This window comes from Schistocerca serialis, chromosome 2, assembly GCF_023864345.2.
Source record: "Schistocerca serialis cubense isolate TAMUIC-IGC-003099 chromosome 2, iqSchSeri2.2, whole genome shotgun sequence".
Lineage (NCBI taxonomy): Eukaryota > Metazoa > Arthropoda > Insecta > Orthoptera > Acrididae > Schistocerca > Schistocerca serialis.
In genome coordinates, this window is record NC_064639.1 from 517,020,681 (window position 1) to 517,039,232 (window position 18,552).

The 18,552-nt window shown below is 39.6% G+C and overlaps 1 protein-coding gene across 1 annotated transcript in view; it reads left to right on the forward strand.

Annotated features, from left to right (window-relative positions):
- Nucleotides 1–1,410: 1,410 nt before the first annotated feature.
- The window catches only part of LOC126457488 (phenoloxidase 2-like), a 294,687-nt gene continuing 277,545 nt past the window's right edge, over nt 1,411–18,552 (forward strand). Inside the window, exon 1 of the mRNA XM_050093788.1 lies at nt 1,411–1,542. Coding sequence (XP_049949745.1) covers nt 1,450–1,542 — 93 coding nt within the window. The 5' untranslated portion in view covers nt 1,411–1,449. The remainder of the gene's footprint in view (nt 1,543–18,552) is intronic.

Consider the following 18,552-nt stretch of genomic DNA (forward strand, 5'->3'; position numbering starts at 1 on the left):
GATGCTTTAGGTAACAAATCCATATTTTCTGGAAAAAGCATTCAGTATTTTTAGTCACTGAGAGAAATAAGCCATTAAATATTTTGGGGGTATTGCTTCAGTAACAATTTTGTGCAGCTAAGAACTGCTTTTTTAGTCTTGGTATGATAGCACTAGGATATTATCTTATTAAAATTGTAAAACTAATATCTGTGTAGTATATTGTTTCTTGGGATAAGTTATTACTATAGCCAGCTTTGACGTAAATCAAGTAAACGTAACTATGTACAGTGTTTTATTGTAGCATATTTAGTATTGTATCAGTTTTACTGTCTCACTTACATCAAATATAGACTGATGAGCAACTGACTTATAGCCACCTATGTACTAATTTGTTGTACTCTAGTTTACCTTAATTTCAATTGTGACATGTCATGACTTGGACACATATATTGCTGGGGAGCCATCATAGTCCATGACATTCTAGCAGCACACACAGAGATTTGCGGAACTAGATTCAAGGTGCAGATGTGGTCAGTATGATTGAGATCAGATGCTCATGGCACAACTTAAGCACCCTCATGCCCTTGGAGTGTATCTAAAACAGTATTAACACATGTTCTGAATGGTGGGATGTTTCATTGTCTTGCTGTTCATACAGGTCACCTGCTGGGTGCAGTAGGTGAATAAATGGATTCACATGATCACAGTTCCTTTATTGTTCACTGGGGAGACATAGGCTCAAACAAATGTGGGGTCAATTTCATCTCACTTACACACCACTAAATGCAAATACCTCACCACCTGCCTTGTTGGCATACCCATATCCTGTCTACTGTAATCATGAGTGTACCCTATGTGTACATGTGCACCACGGCTTATCAGCTTTGGTGACCTTTTACCATGTGTATAGCATCCTATGGTTTTTAAATATTTTTATTTATTAATATATTTACTTTTACAAATAAATCTCTATGCCGTGTAGTGTGTAGGAAGCAGGGGTAATAATGGGGTAGTGGTTTCTGTACCCACAGTGAAGTTGTGATCCTCTATGGTTTAACAGTTCATTAGTTGATTTTGTATGACACTGAACTGACAGACCCCAAGATGAGGGAGACCTACTAGTTGTGATGTAGAGGGAAAACCATACAAAATGTTAGATATAGAGCATGAACATGAATGGAAACTTCAGTCTTTCCTGTTGGCTGCTGTGTATTAGGTATCATATTTGATTCTGAAGAGTATTATGTTTTCAAATGATTGTAACATACCCAGTATTTTATCATTCTTCTGATATTCTTGCCTTATTTCTTAAAATGAGTCTTTGTTGTTAATACTGGTAAATCACTGTTAGTACATATCTTCATTACTTTGATATGAGCAAAAGAATAAAGTTATTTACAATGGTTGTGTTTATCCTTTTAGGCACAGAGATTACGACCAGTCAATCAGGCAAATAAACTGAAGTATATGCATTTGCTGATGGAACATTTACATGAGCCTGCTTCCTTTTTGAAAGGTGTAAATAGAAATTTTGCTTTCAAAGTGCCTGTGTCATATTTGGTGAGTACCCTATTGTTTACTGTTTTCTGCCTTATTAATTTATTGTTGCTTCTTCAGTTTGTTTGACTTTGGAAGAAATATCTTGTGGGGTTTGATCACATCGTATGTAATAAGCTGTTAGAACTTGTTGCAATATTAAAACACATAGGTAATAGTATCTGCCTCAACAGAATATGAAACAAATACTTAAATCTACTTGTGAAAATAGAGAGTTAGATTCGGTAGAAACTGCAACTTATTTAAAAAGTAAGTTGCTTATAAAACTCATTTTCAGTATTGTTTCCATATCTAGGTTGTCTCACAATTTGATGTTATAATTTTTGCAATTATTTTTTATGTTTATTTCTAAGTAGGGAGACAGTAAGTGTGATAGTATGAAGGGATACCAGCTAACTGTAATAATCCAAAGTATGCAGAATTTTCTTTCTTATGGGTATGATGAAGATCTAAAACACAATCTATTAAAATTAATCTTGAACTTTTATTTCTATTGATCATCATTGGATTCAGGTAGTATCTGAAATATTCTTGTTTTACATTTACATTTTGATAACAGCATTTCTCAAGGAGCAGGTGATCTGTATATATCTTTCTGAGACCAAAGGTGTGTAAAACAAATTAATAGCACCGTGAATTCAAGAATGCCCTCAGCTAGTGGAACCTGTTAAGACAACTTTGTATACTAAAAACTGATTCCTATTAAATTTGATTTGATTTGATTTTTTATTGGTCCAATTTTATCATACAGCACAAATTGTACAATTGATATTAGACAGGTCCAAGATAAGTTACAATAATACATAGTATTAGCAAAATAGTAGGCAAATTAAAAGTAGGTACCTATTACAATTAATTTTGTTACATATTCAGAAATTCTCTGACAGAATAGAAACAGTTCTTTATTAGAAATGCCTTTAGTTTAGTTTTAAATATTGCATGAGTAGCATTTTTTAATTCCTCTGGTATCTTATTGTGTAGTATTACACCGATGTTAATTATGCTCCTCTGATAGGTGGTTGTTCTGTGATATTTTTGATGTATATTCGATTTCCCTCTGGTACTATAGTTGTGTACATTTTTGTTCTGTAGCAATTTGCCTCTTTTCAGGAGGTAGTCTCTAATGAACAAGATAGTTTCATAAATGGATAAACTTGGAACATTTAGAACACCGAGCTCAGTAAACTGGGATTTACAGCACTCCATCTTTTTAAGGGCACAAATTATTTTTAGACCTCTTTTTTGCATTCTAAAAACCTTTACACTGTGTGTTGAGTATCCCCAGAAAACGATCCCATATTGGACTAGTGAGTGGGACTGTGCATAGTATGCCCACAGTGCTGTTGTTTTGTTTGTTGTAGCCTTTAAAATTCTTAGGCCATAGCACTCAGATGATAGTTTGCTAGACAAGTTATTATATGTATGTCCCACTGTAAGTATTGCTGAACCCATAGACCCAAAAATTTTGTGACACTTACATTTTCTAGGGGATCATTTTTTAATTGTGTTTGAATAGAAATTTGATTAGTTGGAGGAATTAAATGAAAATTGATGCACACAGTTTTTTCAGTATTTATAATGAGTTTGTTTTTTCTGAACCACTCAGAAAGTCTTTTCATAGAACTTTCTGCTGTGGACTGCAAAGTTTCTGTACTGGATCCACTGATGCTGGTCTCATCGGCAAACAGGCTAGTTTTTGTGGGACTCATATATTCAACTAAGTTGTCCACATAAAACAAGAAGAGTAGTGGACCTAAGACTGTGCCCTGTGGTACACCATATTTTATTGGTTATTTGCTAGAAAGAAAGGAGTTATTTCTTGTTTTGTTCATTTTGTTGAATTTGTAGGGTTAATTTCACTGCATAAAGGAAAACACTTGTGTGGAATTTATACTTTGAACGACCACCTTTATTGTACCACACAAACACACTTGATACATACGTTAACGTGGGAAAACGAACACTCATCGTGTCCTCCAAAGAACCCCGCTCATAAAGAGAATCTCTCAGTGTCTTGTCGACTATCGACTTGTCATTCCCACAAATTCATACTGAAGTGATACTTTCTGCCTGCGGTTTTTTAGGTATGAAAACAACCAGCTATGTGCTACACCTCTTACTCCTCGTCTTTCTAATTTTTCGAGCAGAATGTTATGGTCCCCGATGTCAAAGGCTTTTGATAATCTAGAAAAATACCTGCAGCTAATTTATGTTGATCAAGGGATTTTAAAATGCAGACTAAGAATTCGAAAATTGCTTTTTGTGTAGATTTAGGCTTTCTAAAACCATGCTGTTGTACTGTAAGAGGTGCATATTTATTTACGAAACTTAAAAGCCTGTCATAGAAGAGTTTTTCTAGAATTTTTGAGAAGGAACTTAACTGTGACATGGATCAATAGTTTGACTTTTTTTCAGAAGAGTCTTTTTTTAGCAGTGGTGAAACTTTTACTATTTTAAAAATATCTGGAAATACACCAGTTTTTAAAGAGAAGTTGAAAATTTTTGCGAAATAGTTTGCTATGTAGTGAGCACATGCTTAATGAAATCAGATATGTTATCAAGACCACTTGACATTTTAGTGCTTAATGATTTAATTTTACTTATAATTTCATTGGGGTTTGTTTCATAAACATACATATTACATAGCAGTTGAGATCACTGACTTGCTAGAGAAACTTGAGACTGGTCCTTGACAGTGTACTTGAATGAGGCTTCAGCTAGTGAAGTGAAGTATTCATTGAATTTTTCCACAACTGAATTTGGGCCTGTGACTTTTGAGCCTTCTAGTGTTAATGATACATTCTTTTTCTTTGGCGCTGAACTGCAAGTTTCTTTCTTTATAACTCTCCACGTGGATCTCATTTTGTTACATGAGTTTGTTTTCAAATTGTCATTCCATATAATTTTTGCCTCTTTGACTACTCTACCATGATTCTTTTGCAAGCTTTTGAATAATCTGCGAATTCTTGGGTTACTCTGTATTTCTTACAACAGTACTGCAGAAATCTGTTTCTCTCACAGGAAATTTTTATGCCTTTAGTTGCCCATTGCTTATTATTGTTAGGTTTTACTGTTTTTACTACTTTTGGAAATGCTACATTAAAATAGTGAAGAAAGATCCTCTGAAAACTCATGTATATGCTACAGGGTGTCTATGTGGACAAGGAAAAACGTTACCGGATTTTTCCCGGATTTCCCGGTTAAAAATACACTTTCTCCTGGGCGAAAATACACTTTTTCTGTGTTAAGTGACCGTATACTATTCCTTGGCACTGTAAAACTCATCAATCCTTTGAATGTTTATAGTTTTATATACCGACGTAGAATTTCCTGCCACTTTAGAAAACGAAGCTCAGGGGAAAAAGAAAGACACGTTTTGAAACACCTTTGATGTGCAGCAATATGTAGGATGCATATTTTCGTATTATGAAGGTATAAATTCGAATTCCACCAAATACCGCATGTTACTTTTCGAAGCATTGAAATCGAGATTGCAATGCACTTTTGTAAGTCACTCATAGCTCATGTCATGTGATCTTGCCAGCTGATGACAGCATAGGACACGTGATATAGTCAGCCAATAGCAAGATCACTCTTAAGTAGCACGAAAACACAAATAAGAAAAGTTAATGCTTTAAATTAATATACGTAGCATTCACATATAATTTTGGTCTCAAAGATTAATAAGCTGGAAGAGAAGCTAAGCTTTCAAATGTAATGCTGGCCGCAGTGGCCGAGCGGTTCTAAGCGCTTCAGTCTGGAACCACGCAGCTACTACGGTCGGAGGTTCGAATCTTGCCTCGGGCATGGATGTGTGTGATGTCCTTAGGTTAGTTAGGTTTACGTAGTTCTAAGTTCTAGGGGACTGATGACCTCAGAAGTTAAGTCCCATAGTGCTCAGAGCCATTTGATTCTTCCACATATAATGTTGATCTTTCCTGCGCGTGATACACTTTAAAATAGATCACACAAATGTGCCAGCAAAATTTTTAATAATGACGCAAATGTGTGATATTTTGAGCTTGAAATTCTTCTAAATGCCCGTCCTCAAAGAATTGATTTTTAAATGAGAGTCAAACGCTGTGTTATTTAAGAAATTCATCATACATTCCCGCACATAATTCATCTCGCATACAAGGAAATTTGCTTTTAATGTATGTAACGCTTTTCGAACCACCATTCACAATATTCTCCCACTACGTGTTAGAAATAGTTTCATTTCAGCAGTTGCAAGAGAGCGCCAGATAACAGTCGTCACCGCTCGATGACGCAGGAAGGCCATATGTTCATACGTGTAAAACATTATAAGATCTTACATTATGTCATAAAAGAAACAAGATGTCAAAGGATACTTCAAGAGCATCGGAATTTCATGAACCATACTAAAACGCATAATTTGGCTTAAAGTGCACATTCGTATGTCCAGATTCAGATGTAAATTTTCTTGGAGTACCAGTATTGTATTATCTCATGTTTGGTTCTTTATTATGGCATAATGTCATACGTGCACTTGAAATCAGCGAACAGTTGAAACCAGCCAACAGTGTGAAATTAAACAGTTCGTTTCAAATAAACTTACTGCCTCAGCAGAAAAGATTAATAAAAGCCAAATCTCTTTAGCAAACCGACAAAGATAACTTCATTGTTCTGCAAGGTGTTTAATGCTTGACTGTCAGAAAGGTGGAAATAAAATCTGAAACTAATGACATATTTTGGCCATCTGTAATTATGCGAATGTATTTTAATTCATTTGATATCTCCTGGTCACGAAAATCCGTTTTATCATTTAACATGAGAGCAATAAACGAAGAGGAAACAACAAAATCACTGAACGAAAACACAGGTCGCATGGTGACTACCCACCTCCCCACTACAACTCAGACTACTCTGTACATGAGGCCCGGATTTACTATGTTTCCGAACGGGGGCAATATTAGGTAGTGGCACCAAGCACACTTCTGTAACCAGAAGCGGGAGAAGGTACTACTCATACACGACTCAACTATGCATGCACAACAGCCCGCCCACAACTGCTCAAAGGAATCTAATTTAAACAGTTTTCATGTCACGCTCATCGGAGGCAATTTGTTGTTATGAAGCATTGCATAGTCTTCCAAAAGCCTTTGACACATTTTGCTGTTGGCAGACGCTTGTATGAGCACTATGTTTTGCTGTTGTATACGGCGCATTTCCTTTGCAACTTAAGTTTATTTTACTTTTTTTTCCTCTCTCGTTCATGTTTTGTTGCTGCAGTGTTATTCTGCAGTAGTGGGGTACACTAATATCCTTTGTTAGTATTGGTTCTTACCACTCAAAATCACAAAAATTTAACTGAAAACTAAAACAATGAAAAATTCCCAGAATTGTAAACAATTCCCGGTTTTCTCCCGGATGAAAAAATTCCCGGGTTTTTCCCGGATCTCCTGGTTGTCCCGGGTTGTATACACCCTGATGCTATCAATATTGTTCTGAGTGGCAATGCTTTCCCAGTTTTTCTTCATCAGTAAGAGATTAAAAATTCTAATGTTATCTTTGGAAAAGGTTCTTTTTTTCAACTACTTTTTCGGAACTGCTACTACTTGTTGGCATTTTTATACACAGCAGCTGTGCCTCATGATCACTATAACCCATGCTCAGTAGTCTGCTTGTGAATCTGTAATTTGTTTCTGAGATGAATATTTGGTCAATAATGGAATTTGTGCTTTCTGTTAATCTTGTTGGGCAGTGTATTTGGGGATCTTATTGAATGTATTGCTCATATTTATCAAAGCATCTCTGAAGCTACTGTCTTTTGAAAAATCAATACTGAAATCCCCACAAAGCACTATTTTCATATTTAGTGTAGGCTACTGATCCTGTTCAGCAGAACCTCTAGTTTATTCATGAAGACTGGCAGGTTTCCACCGGTGCTCTATATACGTTAATAACTATGAAATTAAGCTCTGGTAGTTTGGTAATGGAAAGTTCAAAGTCTTTTTAAATTGAGTCAGTATAACTTTTACTGACATCACAGAACTTTATTTATTCTTTCACAAAGATAGCAGAGCCACCATGTTTGGAAAACTCTCAGCTAAAATGACTTGCTAATCTATATCCTGAGATTGAGGTTAATTTTACTTCGTCATTTCGTAGCCAACATTCAGTAATGCAAATTATGTCAACATCTAGTGCATAGTGGAGTAATGCTTCCAACAAGGAAATTTTATTTGTGAGTGACTGAACGTTATGGTGCAGTATAGCAAAATCTGGGTATTTAGTAACTTTAGTTGAAACGGTTTCTGATTCTTTATCTAATGGCATTTCTAATACAATGGCGTTTCTAATACAGCACTTACCCTAAAAAATTTTCGATATCTTTATTGTGTGTGTCTTCTGTTTGCTGGTGGCAATCAGCAGGTGAGTTAACTTCTGGAGCTTGTATAAGTTTTGCTTCATCCAAATCTGTCCTTTTTGGTTTAAACCATTTTGTAATTTTCGTTTGGCTGACAACTTGATTGTTTGTTTCGTGCCTAATCGATTTAAACCACTTGGTAATTTGCGTTTGGCCAATGGCACAGCTTGTAAGTCATCTAAAGCGCTTCTTAATCTCTGTTTGTTTGTCACTTATACTTTTTTCTTCACTCTTCTTTGAAATGCAAGTACATATTTTTCGGCTAGTAATTTCTTTCCTGTCGTATTTAAATGAAGTCCATGGACTGTATGGAACCTTTGATCCAATCTGTTTATATCTACAGTATCAACATTCTTAAAGTTAGTGCATATTTCAGTGATACACTCGTTTGCAACATTAATTTTGCAGTTCACACACGACTAGGGTGGTAACTCATGACAATGTGGGGTGTTCACAATGAGTGCATTTGTGTGGGTTAAATTATTTAAACATTTCCTCATTTCTGTAATAACCTTGTATGTCTCGTTTCTATAGATGTCGTTTGATCCTCCTATTAACACGGCAAAATAGTCTATATTCAAACTAGCTACGTCAGTTGATGTTGTTTGGTCCGTTATTTCACGCAATGGAGCCATTGGCTTTATGAAACCAGGTGCCTTGAAACTACATGTTCTCATCAACAGTGCAGAAATTTCATGACCGTAACTATCACCTAACACACAGATTGTTTTGTATTTCACACTTTTTGTAACTGGAGGATTTAAGGTTCTTCTTCTCACCTGACTAGTGTTGTATTTTTGCCGCACGTATTCTAAATGTTCTTCAGTTTGCAGTTTCGCAGGAGATAAGTTTTTTAATGGTAGTTTCCTTTGTTACATTGAAGTCTGTCATAGTGTAGGTGTGCAAACTTATTTTCAGAGTTTTTAAAATACAGTATCTCCTGATGCAGTATTTTCACTGTTTGACTTACTTACAATGAGCAACGGTTTGCCGATTTTGTTTTCCAACTTTTCAATCCTTTCTGATGTATTCTGTGAATCCATGGCAGAAAGCGCTTCAAAAGAGTTATATTCCACTAAATTTGCACTGTCTTTCAGATCTTTTACCTTCTGGGTACAACTTCCTGCATTCATTATCCTCCATTTTCCCGAGACCGAGTCTTCTTTCTTCATTAGCGTCTCACGTTTTTCAGATTGTAGTTTACTTGTGTAAGAGTAATTTCACTACATAAAGGGAAACGCTTGCATGGATTTTATACTGTGAATAATCACTTTATTGTAATGCACAAACACAATACATACATACGTTAATGCGGGAACCGAACACTCTTTGTTTCCACCAAAGGACCTCAATCGCAAAGAGAATGTTTCAGTATCCTGTTGACTATCGACTTGCCACTCCTACACGCCCCCCCTCTCCCCCCCTCCCCCCCCCCCCCCGCCCCCCCCCCCCTCCTGCCTGAAATGTGGAGCATCCGGTATGGTGCGGTACTTAAACTTCACCTCTCAGCCTGCCCAAGTACGGATAGTGTGGGTATGGGTGCTGCTTGATGATTCCACTGCTGCATTAGGTCCCCTGGTGTGGAGCTCCTGTGAGTCACAGCTGTCTGGCTCTGTGGAAGGTGTGGGTTTGTTGGGAGTTGTGTCTGAAGTTGTCTGTGAGATTGCAGTCGTTGCTGTCATTGTCCAAGCGGGTTTTACCTGCTCAATGGAAATCTTGGTCGACTTTCCCTGGAGGAGGTTATCCATTGTGTGTGCACCCCATCCTATCACTTGGTATGGTCCAGTGTACGGTGACTGTAACGAATGATGTACCAGGACTGTGCGGAACATGATGTGGGAACAAGTATTGAGGGACTTGTGTATGAACACTGGGTGCATGCCATACTGAGATGTCGGGGCTGCACGTAGCATCTCTGCCTGCTTCCTCATTTGTTGCAAGAGGTGGGGTCGTTGTGTCTCATCTGGGAGAGGAACTGGTGCAACGAATTCTGCTGGAACACATAGTGGTTCTCCATATACCAACTCTGCCGAGGAACAACTGATGTCTGTTTTTAATGCGGTCTGTAAACCCAGCAAAACCAAAGGCAACACTTGAGTCCATGAGTCCTCATGGCACATCAGGGCAGCCTTTAAAGTCCGGTGCCACATTTGCACCAAACCACTGCTGGCTGGGTGGTAGTTAGTTGTCTGGTTTCGTTGGAAGCCACAGAGTTTTGACAGTTATTGGAACAGTGTCGACTCAATTGGTGTCCTTGGTCAGTGGTAACGAAAAATGGGCACCCAAAACGAGCTACCCAAGTTTCCAAGAATGCCCGTGCAGTAGTCTCTGCAGAAATGTCCCTGATTGGTGTAGCCTCTGCCCACCTTGTGCAACAATCCACTGCCGTAAACAAGTACCTGTAACCTTCCGAAGGGGGGAGGGGTCCAACCAAGTCATTGTGTACATGCCCAAAACGTGCTGTTGTGGTTGGGAATTGTCCTACTGGAGCGTGAACATGGCGTCCCACTTTGCCATGTTGACACTGATAGCAGCTTTGGGCCCACTCCCTTGTATCTTTCTTGATCGAAGGCCACACAAAACGGTCCATCACTAACTTCATGGAGGCATTGGTTCCTGGGTGTGCCAGGTTGTGAATGCTGTTGAATATCTTTCATCGGAACTGGGGGATGATGTATGGGTGTGGTCTAACCATGGAGGTGTCGCACCATACCTTAACTGGGCTGCAGGGGCCGTCCACAAGTTGTAAATGTAGGCCAGCGGATGAGTCCACCAACAAGGACTGCAGCTCCACAGCTGAAGCCTGTGCCCTTGCCAATTCAGAATAATCCAACATTGTACTTATCCCATCAATGTGCGAGAAATAGTCTCCCACAATATTGTCGGCACCATTGATGTGACACACGTCTGTCAAAAACTGGCATATAAACTCGATATGGCGGGCCTGGGGGGGGAGGTAACATGAATCGCTGATTTTGTAGCCCTCAACAAAAGGGCGGAAGTGCCTGGCACTTTCATACATTGCAAGGAGTTCCTTGTCGTATGCACTCCAACGAGTTTGACTCATCTGTAGTTTTGGTGAGAAAAAACTTAGTGGCTGCCAATGACCCTTCACTCTCTGGTGCAGTGCTGCACCAATTGCAACTTGGCTTGCGTCCACTACTAGGGCTAGCTGAGCTCCTGGTGCAGGGTGTGCAAGCCCCACTGCATTGTGAAGCCTGTTTTGCAGTGCCTTGAAAGCAGAGTCCATCTCGGATGTCCATGGGAGTGGATGCTTGCCAATTTTGTTGTGTCCGGCCAAGTCATTGTTCAGTGGTGTCTGGATTGCTGCTGTTCTGGGGAGGTGGCGACGATAGAAATTTATCATTCCCAGGAATCATCGGAGATCGTGGTAGTTTTGAGGCCGTGGTAGGGTACGCAACAACTCCAGCTTCTCTGGCAGTGGGAAAATGTCCTGAGCTGACACTTTATAACCCACGAAGGTCACCATGGGTTCCCCAAACACGCACTTGTCCTTGTTAAGTGTTATTCCATGAGCACTAAGCCTGCTTTGCACCTCGTTTACGTGTTTCTGATGGTCAGAAACATTCCCCGAAAACACCAGAATATTGTCTAAATAGGCGAAACAATATGGTAGCCCTTTTAGCACGCTGTCTAGAAACTGTTGCCATGTTTGGGCAGCATTTTTCAGCCCAAATGGCATCACCAAAAATTCAAACAGCCCGAATGGGGTTGTCACTGCTGTCTTTGTTATGTCCTGCTCTGCCATTGGGATCTGATTATAAGCCTCACGGCAGTCTAAAACACTGAATATGGTCACCCCAGCCAGTGAATGGGTGAAATCATGTATATGTGGCACAGGGTATCTGTCCGGAACAGTTTGGGAATTCAAAGCTCGATAATCACCATACGGGTGACATGACCCATTCTTTTTACGGGCGAGGTACAGAGGAGAGGACCACAGCCTGTTGTATGGCTGTATAGTTCCTTCTTGTAGCATCTCGTTGAAAATGGTCTTGGTTTCTCGCAAGCGATCAGGTACAAGCCTGCAGACACGTGAGGAGACTGGTGGACTTCGAGTTGTACGGATGTGGTGCACCGTCTCATGCTTCGCCTTGTTCTTTCTTGTTCCATGTTGTGCCCTGGGTGTCACCTTTGTGGTTGAAACGGCAGGAGCCTGTTGTGCCATCAACTGTTTTGATGCCATTTGAGCCATCTGCAGGTCAGATTCCTTCATCGCTATGGTGTCATCCCAGGTGGGTCCACTGAAGTTATCTACCCTTGGGCATGCATGAGAGGTCAGACGTCCTTGTATTTCTGGGATAACCCATCCATTGGCAGAATGAACGAGTTGCGACTTGCGTAAATCCACGGATAATGCATGTTTTGCCAGGAAATCAGCACCTAGTGTAGGTTGGTCAATATCGGCCATAACAAAGGTCCAGTTGCATTTTTCTGGTTGCCCAATGTCCACTGCCAGTGTTTTTTGTCCATATGTGTGGATGACTGAATTGTTGACTGCTTTCAAAGTGGTCTCCTCAGCACGTTTGTATGAAAGGAAGAAATTTACAGGCAGAGTGCTGACATCTTAGCCAGTGTCAACCAAAAACATCCATCTTGTAGATCGATCAGGAATGAAAAGTCTTTTTGAAGCTGTGTACCTTACAGCTGTGGGAAAAGTCGATCCGCATAATGTAGGCTCGTGCTGAAACGGGGGTGTTCTCCTCCCATGCGTCTGTGAGTTTAGGCGCAGTTGCTTGTTGTCACGGTCGGCTGCACCTAAAGCAGGCCGTGGGATGCATTTGGGTGCGAGCATGACGCCTTACACTTCGTAGCGTGCACGCCGAAATGCTGGTGGAACCAGCAATAACCGGTGCCATTGTTAGCGTGACGCGGCAGGCGCGTCCGCTGGTGACGATGCGTGTGTGTCAGCCCCCGCAATGTCATGTGGCTCTAGCCTCTGCAGCTGGGCGGTCAGCTGATCGATGGCAGCGTGGAGAGATCAGAAATCTTCGGTCGTGTCCAGCACTCGTTGTGTGGTCATGGCAGCACAAGCTGGAGGCACCACATCGATTGGCTCCAGAGGTGCTCGGCTGGTGTCGTTGGCCAAGGTGGTTGTGGCGGTGGCCACTGTGGCACACGAGTCGAGCAGGGAGTGCACGCTATCGGCCACTTGCAGCAACTCATTTAATGGCCGGCCCTCGTAAGCAATTAAGGTTAAGCACACCTGCGGAGATAACTGCTATTGCCAGATGTGCACAAGTAATGTGTTTGAGAACACGGAAGGGTCCACCACAGCACATAAATGCCGGTAAAAGTCTGAAGGCAACCTGTCCCCGCATTTCTTGTGGTACAGGAGCTGTGTTATCCGCTGGTTGGCAGGCTTTGTGCAACGTGAAATTAATGCCGTCTTGAGGGTGGTGTAGGCTTGTTGTGGTGGGGGTTGCATAATTATATCCGATACCACCGACGACGCACGTTGGTCCAGGTTGCATATCACTAGTGTGAACTGTTCAAAATCAGTGATTATTTGTTGCTGCACAAAAATGTTCTCTATAATAGCGAACCAAATTGCCGGACGTTCAGGAACGAAAGGTGGGGGCCAAATTTGTAACCGCGACGCGGGTGGGTCACAATAACCAGTGAACGGAAAGTGTGAAACTCGTGGGAGCGGCACTGACGCATGTGATGAAAACGCGATCACATTTGGTCTGATATCGGTGTGTCCTGCGGGCTGGTTGTGTGAGGCAATATCCTGTGGCGGCAGTGCGGGAACCGCCGGCACATGTGGCACGGTTGGAAACGTAACATCATGGACGAAGTCGGTATGAGGTGTAGGAATCCATGGCACTGTGAACTGAGGGGTTTGCTGCATCGTGTTGAGCTCCTTCTTGATATTCTGGATGACACCATTGATGTCGCGGAAGAGTTTCTGTGCAGACAACATGTCGATAAGAGACGTCACGGAAAATATCTAAAGAAACTTGTCTACTGTCACCACTTAGTTACAGAGTCACCACTTATGTAGCAGTAATTTCACTACATGAAGGAAAACGCTTGCATGGATTTTATACCATGAATAATCACTTTATTGTACCGCACAAGCACAATACATACATATGTTAATGCAGGAAACGAACACTCTTTGTTTCCTCCAAAGAACCTCACTCACAAAGTGAGTGTTTCAGTGTCCTGTCGACTATCAACTTGTCACTCCCACACTTATTTCCATCTTTTGAGCGTCGATTGTAAACTGTAGACTGGATATCCGGTCATTCAGCTTCAGTATTTCATTCTTACAACTTGCACATGTTTTCCTTTTACTACCGAAATTCAATGCTTTTTTAAAAAAAAAAAAAAAAAAAAAAAAAAAAAAAAAAAAAAAAAAAAAGAAATATTGTTGTGAGTAGACTTAGAAGCACTTTCTTTTGTCTAGCAAGTCATGTGTTATTTGAAGACATAGGTTTTCTACGACTTACTAGTAACTATAAAATGTTTAGCTACTAATAAGATGTAGTTTATGAGCAGTCCAAAGGACTCATTTGTGGCCAACTATTTCAGTTCCATTTACAATTTTATGATAGAACCAATAAATAACTACTTAGTTAATACTATTGTAGAGGCCTGGGGTGTGTTGACCTCTGCAATGGATGGTGGAAGAGCCATTCTTCTGGTTTGCCAGGAGGGTATTTCACTCTCTGTTTCACTCTCCCACGTGAGGGTTGTGGTTTTCGTGGATTTGCAGTGACTATAAGAATCTGTTAGAGGTTAAGGTGGCTGTAGCAAGACAGACAGCATTCAAGAAAAATCTTTATTGTTCCAACAAGCAAGGACAGATACAAGTGTGCACCCTCATCTGATAGCACAGCCTGGTGTCAACCCACATATCTTCACATAGTTGTAGCAGTGACAGATGTCCCTGAATGTTAGACACACTGCAAGTAGTCAGTATACTGATTAGGCGCTGAGTCGCACTAGCAGCCAACTGAGGCTAGTGCACCATTCCTCCAGGCCACAGAGATTGTACTTGTCACAGCCAGTGGTGTGGCTGTGGCAAAGAGACAGGGTAGCACAGTGACCCAAACTCCAGTACTCAGCATATGAATGGCAGGCTGATGATGACAATGGCTGCCCAGCAGATCCTGGTGAGTTTAGCAACATGGTGGCCAACTGGTTACAGTCATCAGCAAGAACCTGCCTGGTGCCTTTATTGACATTTATCAATGAAACACCAGAACAGTTTGTTTCATTGTCTGACAGCAAAGGCATGTGCTGCTCACAATGCCACATTGTCAAGTCATTACAAGTGTCTTTGTTATGTTGGTAATGTGGCTCCTTTATTTTTTGTTTGTATATGTCGAGTATGACGAGTAGTCTACCTTTGCTCATGATGTTCACTCTCATAAGTGTGATACATATAATGTGTTGTTATCAGAATATATGTATTATGAACAATCTGTTACTTATCTTTTTCAATGCCTAACCTTGCTCTGCTAACAGGTTATGGGCCCAGAACGGTAAATCTGTGCCGTGAACTATGTATGTAGTGTGGGTAGGAAGATAAATAACTGAAGAAGTGTGTTAGGTTATGTGCTCACATTGTGTGTGATACTTGTTTCGATTTGTGTTTTGTCAACTTCATCAGCATATGAACTCTTGTTTTTCAGAAGAAATCAGTCACGTATTCTAGTGCTTTCAATTCGAGTGTCTGAAAATGGTTTCAAATGTAAGTTTGACAAAAACCACTACTGAGAAACAAAGATGATTATAACATGTGGAAGTGTGGAATGAAACTCACTCTAATGCACAGGAAATTATGGGATTATACCATAGTTGCAAGTACTGCTACAAGTGCACAGAAGGATATAGATGGGTGGACACTTATACTTTTGCATGTGGATAAATATCTGTATGCACACGTGGAAAACACAACAAAAGCAAAGGAAGCTTGGGATACTTTGGAAAACCTGCTTGCTGGTAAGAATGAAATCAGATGGATGAATCTCTGGGATGTTCTGCTGGATACTACACTATCCAAATGCGAAGGAAATATTCAAAATTACATTACTCACATTTTGGATGTAGCCAATAAACTGCAGAGCATGGGCAAACCAGTTGATTATGGGCAAATTGCACTGATTATACTTAGAGATTTACCAAAAGTTTGTTTACCATACCAGGTGGGTATAGACTCCAGTACAATGGACGAAAATTTCACATAAGAAAATGTCAGAGCAATGTTGCTGAATGGTAGTGTGGGAGAATACCTCAAGTTGGACAAAGATGGCAGTTATAGTGCCTTATTTACAAAGAATTATAAGAAATCACAACAGAATTTCTCAAAAGACATGCAAGAAAAGAAGAAAGTGAAATGTTTCAATTGCTGGAAGTATGGTCACTTCAAGTCCGAATGTCCTCAGAAGCTAGAATCGTCAAAGAAAGAATCAAAAGGAACAGAAAAGTCATTGTTTTGTGCAGTTGATATATCATATTTCAACCAGAATGAGTGTATCATCATCACACATGACATTGAGAAAGGAATGGCTTAAAGATTTTTAAACAGAAAATAGCAAACAAAAAATTCTGAAGTGTGCTGATAATGTTGAATTAGTGAGCAAAGGGAAAGGTGATGGTATTGTCAATTCACCAGATACATCCTCAATAAAGAATGTTATTCTTGTCCCTGGCTTAGTGACTAATTTGTTGTCAGTTTCTGCTTTAGTCAAGAAAGGCACAAATGTTGTTTTTGACAAATATGGATGTAAGATGCTCAAAAGTGGTGCGATACTTTGTTCTGGATCAGAGACAAATGGCATTTATAAACTAAAAAATGTTGAACCTGTGTTGTCAGATGAGCATGCTCTCACTGTTAAAAATTTTAGTAATATGGAAGACTTACAGCACCATAGACTTGGTCATGTTAGAGTTGACACTGGACTTAAGCTATGTTTACAGAGTGGTGGCATAAAGTTGGAGTGTTGTGACTCTGAAACTCTTCACAAGTGCAAATCATCTGTACTAGGTAAGATGTCCAAATTCCCATTTCCTGAGACTGGAGGGCAACATGCATCTGAGTTGCTCAGCCTTGTGCATATGGATTTATGTGGCCCCATGGAGCAAATGTCACATGGTATGGCTAAGTACATGTATGTACTAGTGGATGATTATTCCAGAAGTACATTCTGTTGCTTAAAATAGAATTGGTGGAAAGATAAAATCATTTTCCATGACAACCAGAGTTCTATTAGGCTGTCACAAAATCCTGTGTTCCATTCTAGATTAAAACACGTTTGTACTAAAGGACATTTTATTAGACAATGTGTTAAAAGAAATGAAATTGTTATTAAGTATTTGCAATCATAGGAAATGCCTGCTGATGTATTAACTAAACCACTTGCCAGAGAGCAACATATGCATCTTGTTCATAAAATGAAATTGTTGCCAGATTAAGTGGTAGTGTTATGTTGGTAATCTGGCTCCTTGGTTTTTTGTTCGTATACATCGAGTATGACGAGTAGTCTACCTTTGCTCTTCATGTTCACTCTCTTAAGTGTGCTACATGTAATGTGTTGTTATCAGAATATAAGTATTATGAACAATCTGTTACTTATCTTTTTCAGTGCCTAATCTTGCTCTGCTATCAGTCTTTCCATGCACTGATGTAATGTGTAAGATGCTTTGCAAGTCAGTAGTGTAATCAACAGCATCCATTCAAAATGGTACAAATTTCCTTGGTGTCATGATACCTCACCCATACCGAAACAATATCACATAATGTGGGTAACTCATAGTATTTGATTTCTGCATGTCTTAAGTGCAGTAATGTTGTCAGATTTTCATTTGACAAAGTTGCTGATTTCCCTATATCACTTCAGGCAAATGCTGGGACAGTTCCTTTGAATGGGCATGGCTGTCTTCCTCCCCCATCCTTCCATAATCTGATGGGACCAATGACCTTGCTGTCTGGTCCCCTCCTCCAAATCAACCAACCAAACTTGATGCCTCAGAATGTGTCCTATTAACCCATCACTTCATCACTTTTTTTCATTCAGATTGTGTCATGAAGCTCTTTTTTCCACAGTTTGCATCAGAACTTTTAATTTGTTATTCACTCTACTCATCTAATATTCAGCATTCTTCTGTAAAAGAAAATATGAGCATAGTATAATCAGTAGTGAAATCCATAATTACAAGGAAAAGAGATGATTACCACATAAAATGTTGTACTAAAAGAGAAACAGATCATATTCCATTTTCTGCTGGAACACATTTTTATAACAGACTGCCAAATAAATAAAATTGTTAAATGGAAACATATTTAAGACAAAATTAAAGCAACTGTTAATTGATAAATATTTATACTCCATCAAGGATATTTAATATTGTTATGTATAATTTATCTTTATTTCTGAACTCTTATTAATGTTCATATGTTTATAAACAGACTGTGTCCATGACTGTGAAATTTATTATGGACAAATAAATGATTTATTTATTTATATTTATTATTTCAACAGATTTTATTCTATTCTTGTCTACACTGTTTACTGCACACTGTTTGAGTATGATAGTAAGACTACCATGTCTTTGGTCTTCTTTTTATTATGTTTAGTGCAGTAGAG